We start from the raw sequence: 15565 nt of genomic DNA on the forward strand, positions 1-15565 counted from the left end.
TATTCTTTTCTACTGGCACAGATATTTGAATTGAATAAAATACTTTCTCTGCAAAAAATTATAGCCACCAAACCATTATTTCCACATCATCATAAAACTGCAAATCATAATATTCCCTGCAGTTTTCCTCTTTCTTTTTGTATAGCACCTCATAGGCTGATGGAAATTAACCTGAGCTGTCCTTTGACTCTCACTCTCACACCATTTCACTATATTGAGGGGGGGGAAAAGCCATAAAGGAGGAAGAAAATAACAACAGCAAAACATCCTCACAGTTCTTAATTTTAAGACTTTTATTTTCCAAGGATAAATGCTTAGCATTTAATTCAATAAGCATCTACCAAGCACTGGAACATAATATGTTCCCGATTAGCACACATATGAACTAAACTTCCACTTTTTAACTCAAACCATTACATGCAAAGAAATAACAAACTAGATGAATCTCAAAACTTTAAGAAGCTTAAAAAATGTTGGCTGTGTTCTTTTCTTGGACTGGAAGAACAGATAAAAAAGGCATTCATTTGACTACTCCTCATCCCTTGGTTATTATACATATTTTTTTTATGTATAAAATGTTTCAGGGAAGTGGATGTGGCTCAAGTGATTGGGCTCCCATCTACCATATGGAAGGCGCCAGGTTCGATACCCTGAGCCTCCTGGTGAAGGCAAGCTGGCCTGCACAGACACCTGGACCATGTGGAGAGTTGACACAACAAAAACGAGACACAGCAGAAAGATGATGAGAGACATAACAGACAGGGAGCTGAGGTGGCTCAGGCAACTGAGTGTCTCTTCCCAACACTGGAAAGTCCCAGGATTGGTTCCCAGTGCCTCCTCAAGAGAAGATAAGAACAGAAGACAAGCAGACAGAGAAGAATGTGCAGCAAATGGACACAGAGAACAGACAGCGAGGACAAGCAGCAAGGCTGGGGGAATAAATCAATCTTTAAAAAAACAGTTTCATAATTAAGAACTATTTAAAAGTACCACATTTATAAAAGTGAAATCTCAGTAATTTAATGTAAACTGTACAAACAGCCTTTCCATTGACTGTCATTCAATATTGGCCTTTTATCTTTTTTAAAGAAAAGATTAAAAATAAATAAGTAACAGCTCATACCCAGCCACCCTGCTGAATGATGTATTCCGCTGCATAGTCTTCCAGGTATGTCATGCCAAACTGTAGCAGTGTACGCAAAGGTTCTTGACCACGTCTTGTCAACTCCAAAAGCATTTGTTGTAACAAAACCAGAGGTACCAAAATCTTCAATGCAAAGATAAGAGAAAAAAGAAAAACTGAAATTCTTTTCATTTTTATATTTCAGGTACTGGAAAATTATAATCAGCTACATAATTTCACTGCAATAAAGTTAATAAACACTGACCAATAATAGGATTCTTCTGAATATTACATGTAGGTTTATCAATATGGTGGTAGAAATTATAATTATATAAAAAAACTGAGTTCTTACTATATACCAGGCACTTTGAATTACATTAAAACACTTAATCTCTTAATAATCCTCTGATAATAGGCATTATTATTATCTTTATATAAGGAACTGAGGTTCCAATAAGTGACAAAATAGGATTCAAAACTAGATGTAACTTCAAAATCCATGAACTTTCTTGATGTAAACAACAGAGTTTATTATTAGGAGATTAAAAAAGCAAAACAGTAATTACAGGATTATAGAATTATTTAAACAATTCAACCGACCAAATTATAGCTTCCTAGCTGGCTATTTTGAAAATATAGTTTTCTAACTTGAATATAAGGAATAATGATTTTTCTCAAGAGCATTACTTAAAACGAGTTTAAGATAGTCTATATCATTTATCAACATAGTAAACTAATATGTAAAAGATAGAAGTCATGTCCCATGGAGCTTGCTGATAATACATCTTTACATCTTTATTTTTTTATTTTTAAGCAGTGTTTTTCTGAAATTGAGATATTAAAACTCCATAAAAGGTATTAATAATAGGGTAGTATATGCACAATTTTTCTGTAAACCTACAACTTCTCTAATTAAATAAACACTCCATGAAGATCATTAATCCAGAATAGGTCAGGTTCTAGACCTTTGATAAGGTATTTTCTACAGTTATTTTTCAAATTACTTCCACAGGACTATATATTCGGTTTGCATTTTAATACTATGAGTTAACTAGATAGATACAATTTTTCCCATTTTGCAGAGATTAACAAACCAAGGCTCTACAAAGGTTAAAAAGACTTGCCTCAGCTAACAAAACTGGAACTAAAAAGTTTTATAACTCCCACAGAAGGAACTAAATTTCTACCCACTTTTCCCAATGACTGTCAGTTATTTCATCTACAGGTATTCTAACAACTTAGTCTGAACCTTAGTTCAAAGGTCCCCAGGCTTTGCCAGTGGACACTGTTCTATTTGCTAGCTCCTAATCTAGATGAATCATTCCACCAAGTTCACACATGTAGATGTATTCCACAGCTCTAGGTTCATTAAAGTAATGAACTTTTCCTATTTTAACTACCCCTAATTTAGCATGCCAATACCTCTCTGACCTTGTCTTTAAATATTTATTAATTTGGGGAAGGATGGAAGCTGACATCAAAACAACCTGGAAAGTAGTTAAGAAATTTTACTTATCAATCAGTATTTTCTCAAAATAGGAATTGTCCTATCACTCCTTAAAATACTGGCATTTTTTCATGTGCTCACACATCAATTTTGTTTTAACTCAGAAATTTTTTTCTCCCCCCTCCCCCCCCCCACCCTGCTGTTTTTTGCTGTGTGTGTCCATTCACTGTGTCAAATTCTGTATATATTTCTCTCTTTGTTTTCTCGTCTCATTTTCTCCTCTAGGATTCACCAAGATTTAATCCTGGGGACCTCTGATGTGGAGAAAGGTGCCCTGTCACTTGCGCCACCTCAGTTCCTGGCTTCTGTTGCATCTTGCCTTGACTCTCCCCTTCGTCTTTTTCTTGCATCATCCTGCTGCATGGCTTGCCGTGCAGGCTTGGCTCACAACATGGGCACACCTTTACCAGGAGGTGCCAGGGATCAAACCCGGGTCCTCCCACATGGTAGATAAAAGCCCACTCACTTGAGCCACATGCGCTTCCCAAATCAGAAATTTTTTATTTAAAGAAACTGCTATATATTTAGAATTAAAAATTAAAGAAAGCTTTGTTAATCTATTTCTTTGAGAAATCATTGAAATATTAAGGATTACTATCATCACCACTATTTATGGAATATCTATGTACAAGGACACTTTACCCATGTTACCACATTTAAATTGTATAATAGGAAGTGGATGTGGCTCAAATGACTGAACTCCCACCTACCACATGGGAAGTCCGTGATTTGGTGCCTGGTACCTCCTAAAGAACACAGCAAGCTGGCATGACAGGTAGGCGCACCAAGTTGACACAACAAGATGATGCAACAAGAGACACAAGAAGAAAAAACATAATGAGACATAAAGCAGGGAACAGTGGTGACTTAAGTGATTAGGTGCCTTCCTCTCACGTTGGGAGGTCCTGGGTTCAGTTCCTGGTGCTTTCTAAAGAAACAAAAGATGATGAACAGACACAACAAGTATAAATGAGGGGGTGGGGAGAAATAAATTAAATTTTAAAAAATAAATTGCATAATGATCCTATAATGAATCTTTATTTTCATTTTACAGATTAGGTAACTAATACAAGTCAAGTTACTAACTTGACTAACATTGTCCATTTGATAATTAGCAGAAATGGGATTTAAATCTAGGTTCGTTTGACTCCAAAGTCATTGTTCTTTCAACTACTTGATATTAATCATAAAATTAACTAAAAATAAAAAGTTCATTTGTTAATCTTAACTCAAAGATGAATTAAAGAAAAAAATTTTTTCTGATGTCAGCTAACAAAAGGATAAAAATCATCTACGTACTTTAGTATTTACATCCTTGTAATCTAGAGAGATTTGTGAAACCACTGTTTTATAGAATTGAAACACTTCAAATAACCTGAATAGTCTACAACTAGAAAGTGGTTCATTAACTGGGGTCCATCCATACAATGCAATACTATGCGCTTTATTAAAACTGACACTGTACTATGGAAGAATTTTTGATGACATATAAAAATATCTACATTACTGGAACATGATTAATTTTTTGTAAAAGAAAAAGTCTTTTAATATGTAAATACAGGCATATATACAAACACACATGCATACAACTAAGCAAAATGTTACCAGTGGTATTCTGATTGGTGAGTCATTGTTTTTTTAGTCTGTATTTTCTATAATTAGTATGAAGAAAGTAAACAAATTCTTTTTAACATAGTAGAAGCTAATCATTTTCAAAGATCATTGTACGGCATGTTTATTCTATGGTGTGGTCACATTTTTGTAAAAATATATTTATATTGAAAGCAGACATGAGAATAGTAGAGTTGTCAGAATGGTGGAAATGGACAAAAATGATAGTTTGTTTATTCAATAGTGATTCCCTACCAGGATTTCCAACCTCCTTCATGACAAAGCTTCTATTTTATTCAGAAAAACAATATACCTTGCCCCAGATACTAAATTACAATTGATTAAAGCCAGTCATGGTAATGTTATTTCCTTCCTGTTGCTGAACGATTGCTTTCCCAGCCTACTTTGCAACTGGGGGTAGCCATTTATACATTTCTGAGATGAGCTGGACAGGAGAGAGCACTGGTTTTCGCCATTCTGCCTTTTTCTTGTCAATCACAGAAGACTAAAGCTGTAACAGTCATCTGGTAGCCACGAGGAAACAAGTATTATGAAAAAACCCTAACATGCTAAGGCAGGCAGAGCAGAAAGAGTTATGAAGCTGGAACCCTGAGGAAATGGTGAACCTGCTGAAGCAACTAAGAATACTTTCCTGGTAAATTACTGTAAATTAGGATTTCTCTCACTTGCAGCCAAATATAGTAAAATCGTGGGCTATTTTCTATTTCTGCATCTAAATTTCTCAAATAATTATTTATTATATATGTGCATAATTAAAAAGGCCTTTTTTTTCCCCCTTAAGGAATAGACTTTTCTTTAAATTTGTCTATAAAACAGGTAATTCATCTTGATGTTCCTGGACTGGATTACTATCATCTTTTTTAAAAATACATATATCATACTTAAGATCTATGAAATCACTCTTATCATTCAGAAAACAATTTTCAAGTTACTAACCATAGCACTTAAACTAGAAATTTTACATACACAAAAATTTTGCTGACTATGAAAGTATTTAAGCTGCATCACTCACTCTATGGACTATGTGCTGACTTGGCATTTTAGGCTACAGGAATCACTGACTGTGACTATGTTTCAGGTTAACATAATTAACTTGATTTTTAGATGGCTCACAAATAGAAATCATCTAGGCAGAGGTCTTCCTCTTCTTTTTAATTTTTAGATGTATACCATAAAATCCACCCATGCATTTTATGCATTTGATGCATACAGTTCAGTGGTTTATCATACAATCACAAAGCTGTGCAACAATTGCCATGATAAAATTTTAGAGCATTTCCATCACCCCAACAAGAAACTTCGTTAATAGGGGAGCAGATGTGGCTGAGGGAGTTAGGTGTCTGCCTTCCACATGGGAGGTCCCAGGTTCAATTCCCAGTACCTCCTGAAAACAAACAAACAAAAAACAAACAAGCAAAACAATGAAAAAACCAACTCAGGGAAGCTGATATGGCTCAGTGGTTTAGCGCCAGCTTCCCCCATGAGGTTCAGGGTTCACCCCTGCCCCGGTACCTCAAAAAAAAACCAAAACTGTTTATATTAAGATATTTTTTACTCTGGATTTTAAGAATCTTAAAGAAAAACCACTTAATTAAACCATGTACTTTTAAAATCTCTACTTGGTGCTCCTTAAATTCTATTTATTGTATAATTTTTACCTTAAAAAATCCATACAACATCCTTTATGGAAAGAAGAATATTAAATGCTCCTATGAATCAACAAGAGTAAACACCTCAACAGAAAAATGGACAAAGAATGAAAACAGTTCACAGAAAAGGAAATATAAATGTCTCCTATACATATAAAAATATGCTTCTCTTCAGTTAAAATAAGAGAAATGAAAATAAAACCAAAACTGAGATACTATTTTTCATCACCATATTTCCATAGGTAATTCACTGTCAGCTTGGTGAACAAACCAAATATCCTGAAGAGATATAGGATTTAATACAATTAATCAGTGCTAATCACACAACTCTCCTAAATCACTTCAAAGAATTTTTAAGACACTGGGAGAGCATAAAGAATAATTTGAAAGCCTGCAAAGAAAAGTAACAGACCTGATGGGAATGAAAGACACAATGGACGAGGGGAAGCGAACTTGGCCCAATGGATAGGGTGCCCGCCTACCACATGGGAGGTCTGCGGTTCAAAGCCCGGGCCTCCTTGACCCGTGTGGAGCTGGCCCATGCGCAGCGCTGATGCGCGCAAGGAGTGCCCTACAACACAGGGGTGTCCCCTGTGTAGGGGAGCCCCACGCACAAAGAGTGCGCCCCGTAAGGAGAGCTGCTCAGTGCAAAAGGAAGTGCAGCCTGCCCAAGAATGGGGCCGCACACATGGAGAGCTGACACAACAAGATGACGCAACAAAAAGAAACACAGATTCCTGGTGCCGCTGATAAGGATAGAAGTGGTCACAGAAGAACACACAGCAAATGGACAGAGAGAGCAGACAACTGGAGGTGGGGGGAAGGGGAGAGAAATAAAAATAAATCTTTAAAAAAGAAAGAAAAAATGCATTAGAGGCACACAGAGCAGATCTGAATTGCTTGAAGACAAAATTACTGATTTTGAAGACTGGAAAAGACAGGAGAACAGAAAGAGAAGAGAATGGAAAAAGTGGAACTGAGTCTCTGGAAACTGAATGACAATACAAAACACACAAACAGTTCTATTATTAGTACCCCAGAAGGAAAAGAGAATGGAAAAGGGACAGAAAGAATATCTGAGAGAATAAGGACTGAAAACTTCCCAACCCTTATGAAGAGCATAACTATCAATATCCAAGAAGGACAATGCACCCCAAACAGAATAAATCTGAATAGACTTACTAGAGACCTCTACTATTCAGAAATATAACTATCAGAGATAAAGAGATGATTCTGAAAGCAGTAAGAGAAAAGCAAAGCATCTCATACAAGGGAAACTCAGTAAGATTAAGTGCTGATCTCTCATCAGAAACCACTGAGGAAAGAAGGAAATGGTATGATGTATTTAAGGTACTGAAAGAGAAAACCTACCAGCAGAATTCTTTATCTGGCAAAGGTGTCCTTCAAAAATGGGGTTGAGTTAAAAATCTTCACAAACAGAAACTGATAGAATATGTAATCAAAAGACTAAATTTGCAAGAGATACTAAAGGGGATGCTGCAGTCTGTGAGAAAACAAGGACGAGAGATGTGTAGAAGAGTTTGCAAATGAAGATTAATAGGAAGGGTAAACTAAAGAATAAGAAGACAGACTATAGAATATGGACAGCTGAAGGATAAAATGGATGAAGCAATTAGAAGTTTTCAAGTAGTCCTTTCACAAGTGTCCAGTGAATCCTGAAATATGGAAAGAAGACCTTTCTTGGGCAAGAGCACTCCAGGAGCAGCAGAAAGTGAAAAAGAGTGAATCAGCAGAAGTAACATATTTCTCACCAAAGTCAGTTCCTGACTATGACTTTGAAAGTGATGAGATTGTTGCTGTTTGTGTAGCTATTGCTGAGAAACAGAACACAGCTTCAACAACAACAACAAAAACATTGGTTACTGTGTCTGCTTCTGGGTCTGTAGACACTGTAACCCAGAAGACAGTGCTCCAACACCAGATGGTTCTGTTTTTATCAAAGCCCGATGAAGGAAAATACATAGCATAAATTATGTGGTCTGTCTTTTTTGATTATCATTTAAAGTTTTAGACATAGGGACACTTATTCTGGAGAAAGAGGGCAAAATTCCTGATTTTAAGATAAGTTTTTCAGATGAAGCACATAAATCTAAATGATAGCATTATTGTATAGTGTTGGACTATGCTTTGGTAACTCATGGTTTATACTTAAGATTAGAATTCTAAGCAAAATGTTTTTAATGTATAAACTTAGTTTAATCCAAATATATGGATGGATATATTTTAAAGACACAACTTGAAAAGCAAATTCTTGAATAGTACCTAACTTGGTAAATGTTATTTAAATAAATAAAAATAAAAATCATGCACTATCATATAAAAGTCATCAAAAAACAGTAATAGGGAAGTGGATGTAACTCAAGTGGATTGCGCTTCCACGTCCCACGTGGGAGGTCCTGGGTTTGGTTCCCAGTGCCTCCCGGAGAAGGCAAGCTGGGACGGTAGGCAGGCAAAGCAAGCTGATACAAGAAGATGACACAACCAAAGAGACACAAAGAGGAAAGACTATGGGAGACACAACAAACCAGGGAGCTGAGGTGGCTCAGGTGACTCACAAGTGCCTCTCTTCCACATGGGCGGTCACAGGTTTGGCTCCCAGTTCCTCCTAAAGAGAAGAAGAGCAGACAGAGAGCACAGAGCAAATGGACACAGAGAGCAGACAATGCCTGCAAACCATGGAGGGGGGGATAAATAAATAAATCTTTGAAGAAAGAAAAAACAATAATAAAAGAGGCATTATTATCCATACCTAATAACCTTGTGAATCGATATTAAAAAGTCATCAAAATTTATGACAGAAATTAACCAGAGTCCTTTGCTTTCAAAATAAAAAGAAACTGTGTACTGAAAAGAACTAAGTATTTTTAGTTAACCATCTTCTTGCTTTTTCTTTGGTCTAAATCATCAAGAGGTCCCACGTGACTAGAAAATAATGAAGAAGGAAATGAAACTAGTTCCACTTCCTTATTACTGGATTATCAAGGTAATAACTGAGGAATGACAAAATATTTCTGCAGTAGAGGACAAACAGAGAAGACAATTTTATATTTCATATTAATATTCTTTGGCTTTGAAGTAAATGTAGTCCCAAGGGTTCTACATCAAAGTCTAAAAGAAAGAATGCAACAAACACATACCGCCATTTTTGACATTCTAAAAGAACTCTAGCCAGATGTGTTGAAACCACATCTTAATACTAATGGAGGATTATAGGGCTAGAAATAATAATATATTACATTTTTTTCCACAATAAGAAGAGCTAAAAAAAAAAAAAAAGAGAAGAAAACCTGCATCCTATTAAAAAAAAAAAAAAAAAAGAATAGCCTTGCCCTGATTAAGATCCACCAAGTAAGACACTTTTGGGTTCTCTCCCCATAGAAGCGTTGAACAACCAGCAAAAATGGGCAGAATCATCTTCTCAAAACTCTAGAAAATAGTTGAAGAACAGCAGTAAAATGGCAAGTGCTGAATCACACACAAAACCTCCTAAAATTGCTAGAATCCTGTGGTACCCTGGCTAGCTGTTCCCTACCTCTCACTGGCTTAGCACACAGCTGGCCTAAACTCTCTGTGAGGATCCCTGGCCCCAGTTCTGGAGGCAGCAGAGTAACTTTTTTTTTTTTTTTTTTAAAGATTTATTTATTTCCCCCTCCACCATCCTGCTGTGTTTTGCTGTGTCCATTTGCTGTGTTATCTTCTGTATCTATCTCTTTTTTGTCTTCTTTTCTCATCTTTCTCTTCTAGGATTCAGAGGGATTCAATCCTGGTGACCTCTGATGTAGAGAGAGGTTCCCTATCACTTTGCCACCTCAGTTCCTGGTCTCTGTTGTGCTTCACTTTGACTCTCCCTTCGTCTCTCTTTTGTTGCATCATCATCTTTCTGTGTGTCTCACTTGTGCGGGCACTGGCTCACCACATAGGCATGCTTTCTCTTCTTCATTTTCACCAGGAGTTCCCAGGGATCAAACCCAGGTCCTCCCATATGGTAGGCAGAGGTCTTATCACTTGAGCCACATTTGCTTCCCCAGAGTAACACCTGTGTACATACTGGGAGCATGTATATCTAGCCCAGTCTATTGGGTGGTGGCCTAAGGGACCTGCCATCTCAAAACTTGCTATGCACGTAGAAAGCCGCTCACTGAGCCCTCCTACGTTTGCTATGGGAGAGCAGTCAAGTGGCTGCCAGGGGCAAGGGATTGTAGGGTATAGGGCATACAGTGTAGTGTCCAAGACCATGACAGAACTATCTTTTAGGGATGAAGAGACATTGGAAACCTGGTAAATGGTGGCATTCCTAGGGTCATAATTGCATGCCCACAAAAACGATAAGCAGAAAAGACCAGGGAAGACCTTATGCTTTGGCTTGGAGCTATTTTCCAAATTCACTGTATAGATGAGATCTGAAGGACAGCACTTGCAAAGTTTCATCTGAAAAGGCTAGGAAAGGTGTTTTCTCTTTTTCCTTTCTTTTTTAACCTCCTAGCTTTCAAGGAAAGCTCTGCAATAACATGGGCTGGATACACTTTAGGAATGGACACCTCAGTGTCTAAACTTCAGTGATAACAAATTAAATGTCCACATTTCCACAAAAGATTACAAAACATATAAAGAAACAGGAAGGGATGGCCCATGCAAAGGATAAAAGGAAAACATTAGAAACCATCAATGAGGAGGACCAGACCTGCGACATACCTAAACCAAATAACAATATTATGGAATGAGTAACATGAGGCCTTGCTGAGAAAAGACCTTGTAATATATGCAGTTCTGTCCAAATATAACCAGTTAAAATTTAGGTGAAATTTATAACATAAGCTATGGGACTGGGAAGGAAACCTTTATAAAATCATTCAGCTCTTGGGCCGTCCTAGTGCTTTTTCAGTGAGGGAGGAAGGTCAGGTCCAAGAGGAACAATGCTCAGGAAAACAACAGAGGAACACAAGGAGAGTATCAAAAGAGAGACAGAAATTATTAATTTGAACAGGAACCAAATAGATCTGAAGGCCACAGCAGTAAAAGAAATGTAAAATTCCCTAAAGGGGTTCAACAGCAGATTGGACCTGGCAGAAGGAAGAATCGGAGAAGCTGGAGATAAGACAATTGAAATTATCTAGTCTGAGGAGTAGAAAAACAAAAGAATGAAGAAAAGTGAAGGGAGCTGAAGGAACCCATGGGACATCATCAAGTGTAACAATACAAACACCACTGGAAATCCAGAAGAACAAGAGAAAGGGGCAGAGAGACTATTCAAAGAAATAATGGCTGAAAACTACCCCAAATTTAATAAAAGACATGATTATACACATCCTAGACACTCAATGAATTCAAAACAGGATAACCCAGATAGGCCCATGCTGTGGCATTTTATACTCAAACTATCTAATGCCAAAGATAGAGAATTCTGAATGCCAGAGAGATGCAATGTGGCATGTTATCAGGGTGGTGAAAAAGTAATTGTGATTTTGCATTATTGAAATTTGCTGTTTGATATTGGCATACATTCTTAAATAAATGTGGTTACGTTATACATCATTTTAACGTGCATTTCTCACTTTTTTATTTTTTATTTTAGACTATGGAAATGATGTTAGACAAAAAGCAAATTTGAGCAATTTTCTTATTTGAGTTCAAAATGGGTTGTAAAGCAGTGGAGACAACTTGCAACGACAACAATGCATTTGGCCAGAAGCTGCTAATAATTGTACAGTACAGTGGTGGTTCAAGAAATTTTGCAGCCTTGACAATGAGGAGTGTAGTGGCCAATCATCAGAAGTTGACACTGACCAGTTGAGGGCAGTCATTGAAGCTGATCCTCTTACAATTACACAAGAAGTTGCTGAAGAACTCAACGTCGACCATTCTACAGTTGGTAGGCATTTGAAGCAAATTGGGAAGGTGAAAAGGCTTGATAAGTAGGCAACTCATGAAACGACCGAAAATTTTAAAAATCCATTTAAGTGTCTTCCCTTATTCTATCCAATAACTATGAACCATTTCTCGATTGGATTGTGATATGTGACAAAAAGTGGATTTTATATGACAACTGGCAACAATCAGCAACAACCAGCTCAGTTAACTGGACCAAGAAGAAGATCCAGAGCACTTCTCAAAGCCAAACTTGCACCCAAGAAAGGTGGTGGTCAGTGTTTGGTGGTCTGCTGCTGATCTGATCCACTATAGCTTTCTTTTTTTTTTTTTTTTTAAAGATTTATTTTTATTTATTTAATTCCCCTCCCCTCCCCTCCCCTCCCCTCCCCCAGTTGTCTGTTTTCTATGTCTTTTTGCTGCGTCTTGTTTCTTTGTCCGCTTCTGTTGTCGTCAGCGGCACGGGAAGTGTGGGCGGCGCCATTCCTCGGCAGGCTGCTCCCTCCTTTGCGCTGGGCGGCTCTCCTTACGGGCGCACTCCTTGCGCGTGGGGCTCCCCTACGCGGGGGACACCCCTGTGTGGCACGGCACTCCTTGTGCGCATGAGCGCTGCGCATGGGCCAACTCCACACGGGTCAAGGAGGCCCGGGGCTTGAACCGCGGGCCTCCCATGTGGTAGACGGACGCCCTAACCACTGGGCCAAAGTCCGTTTCCCACTATAGCTTTCTGAACCCCACCAAAACCATTACATCTGAGAAGTATGCTCAGTAAATTGAGGAGATGCACTGAAAACTGCAACACTTCCAGCGGGCATTGGTTAACAGAAAGGGCCCAATTCTCCATGACAACACCTGACTGCACATTACACAACGAATGCTTTAAAAGTTGAACGAATTGGACTATGAAGTTTTGTCTCATCTGCCATATTCACCTGATCTCTCGCCAACTGACTACCACTTCTTCAAGCATCTCAACAACTTTTTGCAGGGAAAACATTTCTACAACTAGCAGGATGCAGAAAACACTTTCCAAGAATTCATCAAATCACAAAGCACAGATTTTTATGCTACAGGAATACACAAACTTACTTCTCATTGGCAAAAATGTGTTGACTGTAATGGTTCCTATTTTGATTAATAAGGATATGTTTGAGCCAGTTACCATGATTTAAAAGTCATTGTCCAAAACCACAATACCTTTTGCACCAACCTAATATAAGTAAGCCTCAATAAAACTAAGTGCCAATTTCTCAAAAGAAACCACTGAGGCAAGAAGGCAGTGGAGAAGATATATTTAAAGTGCTACAAGCAAATTAAATGCCAACCAAGAATTCCATATCTGGCAACTATCTTTCAAAAATGAGGGAGATTAAGACATTCCCAGGTTAAAAAAAAAAAAAACTGAGGGAGTTGATCACCACTAGAACAGCCCTGTAAGAGATGCTGAAGTGCGTTCTTCGAGTTGAAAGGGAAGAACAATAGACAATACATGGAAGCTACATGAAGAAATAAAGATCTCAAGTGAGCGGAATGACCTAGATCAACAAAAATGTCAGTACTACCATATTTTTGTTTTGTATCATGGAACAGGATCTAAAAGGCAACTGCATAAAATGTGATGACCAATCACTGGTTCTGAACTCAGTGTATAAATATATAATTTGTGATAAGAACTGCATAATGGTGAGGGGATGGAGGAGTACAGGAACATAGTCTGTGTATACTATTGAAGTTAGTTGATACCAAAGCAAAGGAGATTGTTATAGATGTTAAATTTAAGCCCCATGGTAACTACAGAGAAAATATTGGAGAATATGCAAGTCACAGAGACAGCAAGTAAAGTATAGGTTGCCAGGGGTGTAAGGTGGGGAAAGGGAGTTAATGTATTAGTGGGTTTCTGTTTAGGGAAATAGGGAAGTTTTAGTAAATGAAGGTGGTGACAGTATGGCAATACTGTGAACGAGATTAATCCCAGTGAACGGTATGCTTGTGAGTGGTTGAGAAGAGGAAGTTTATGCTGTATGTGTGCGTGTACATAGATATATATATGCTCCCATAATTAAAAAGAAAAAGAGCAACTAAAGAGACAATGACAAATAAACACAGTACATGATCCTGGGTAGGACCTAGCAAGGGAGAAGAAACAGCTCAAAGGGACATTACTGGGACAGATGGAAAAATTAAGCTTTATATCAGTACTAAGTTGCTTGAACTTTATAACTACATTTTTCTTTTAATTTTATAAAGATTTATTTTCTATTTATTTCTCTCCCCTTCCGCCCTCCCCCAAACCCGTTGTCTGCTATGTCCATTCGCTGTGTGTTCTTCTGTGTCCACTTCCATTCTTGTCAGCAGCACCAGGAATCCGTGTCTCTTTTTGTTGCATCATCTTGCTGCATCAGCTCCCCGTGTGTGCGGTGCCACTCTTGGGCAGGCTGAGCTTTTTTTTCACACAGGGCAGCTCTCCGTGCGGGGTACACTCCTTGCATGTGGGGCTCCCCAACACAGAGGACACCCCTGCGTGGCATGGCACACTTTGCGCACCATCAGCACTGCACGTGGGCCAGCTCACCATATGGGTCAGGAGGCCCTGGGTTTGAACCCTGGACCTCCCATATATGGTAGGGAGCTGCTCTTATCAGTTGAGCCACATCCACTTCCCAATAACTACATTTAAGATCATTAAATGTAGCTCAGTAGTTAAGCACCTGCTTCCCATGTTGAGGTCCTGGGCCCAATCTCCGGTACCTCCTTAAAAAATAAAAAATGAATATTCTTGTTTTTAGGAATGTACGTGGTGCAATTATTAAGTGTACAAGGAGCCTGATGGATATAATCTACACTCAAGTATTAAAAAATAGATTGACAGACAGCTGGATGGAATGGCATGGCAAAGGCAGCAAAAGGTTAAAATTGATGGATCCGGGTGTTCTGGGAGGGTAGGAGTATATTGGAATTCTCTGTATGGGATTTGTTTTATTTTTGTAACTGATCTGTAAGTTTGAAAGTATTTCAAAATACAAAATTGGGGGAAAAAAACCCACAAAAAAACCTTGTTTATCTAGCTCAGTATTTTGCTTCCAGCAGTAGAACTAAAAGATTATTTGTGAATCCGCGTTGCTGAACTTCATTCCTATCTACTTCAAAGGCCTGGGACTTCCTGGGTAATATTGCATATTTAACACTGTTTATCTTTGAAACTGAGCAAATGTACATTAATGTTAAAATATGTTAATACCAGGTAAAAATACAACCAAAGAAAAATATGGGCAGCAGTGTATAATAATAAATTAATAATCTTCCATTAAAAGTAAAAAAAGAAAAAAAAAAAGGAAATACGCTAAGTGAAAGAAACTAGACAAAAGGTACTACATACTGTTCGACGCCCTCTATACAAAATATACATACAATTAAATTAGAAAGATGGAAACAAAATAGCAGCAGTGGAAGCACAGAGAGATTGAGAGGTAATTATTAAGGGGTAGGGCTTTTTTTTTGCCTATTTCTGTTTTATTATTATTGGAATAATGAAAATGCTCTAAAAATGACTGAAGTGATGAATGAACTATGTGATTATACCAAATACCACTGATTGTACACTGTAGATGGACTGTATTCTTTCTTTTCTAATACACTTGTTTAGTTTTTTAAAAAGATACTTAGATTACATAAATGTTACATAAAAAATTTAGGGGATTCCCATATGCCCTGCTCCCTAGCCCTCCCACATTAACATCTTAAATTAGTGTGGTACATTTGTTACAATTG

General features: G+C 37.8%; 1 protein-coding gene across 1 annotated transcript in view; it reads right to left on the reverse strand.

Moving 5' to 3' along the window:
* Nucleotides 1–15565, reverse strand: part of BCL2L13 (BCL2 like 13) — a 123848-nt gene that overhangs the window by 28898 nt on the left and 79385 nt on the right. The window contains exon 6 of the mRNA XM_004456769.4: nucleotides 1124–1267. Coding sequence (XP_004456826.1) covers nucleotides 1124–1267 — 144 coding nt within the window. The remainder of the gene's footprint in view (nucleotides 1–1123; nucleotides 1268–15565) is intronic.

This window comes from Dasypus novemcinctus, chromosome 20 (assembly GCF_030445035.2).
Source record: "Dasypus novemcinctus isolate mDasNov1 chromosome 20, mDasNov1.1.hap2, whole genome shotgun sequence".
NCBI lineage: Eukaryota > Metazoa > Chordata > Mammalia > Cingulata > Dasypodidae > Dasypus > Dasypus novemcinctus.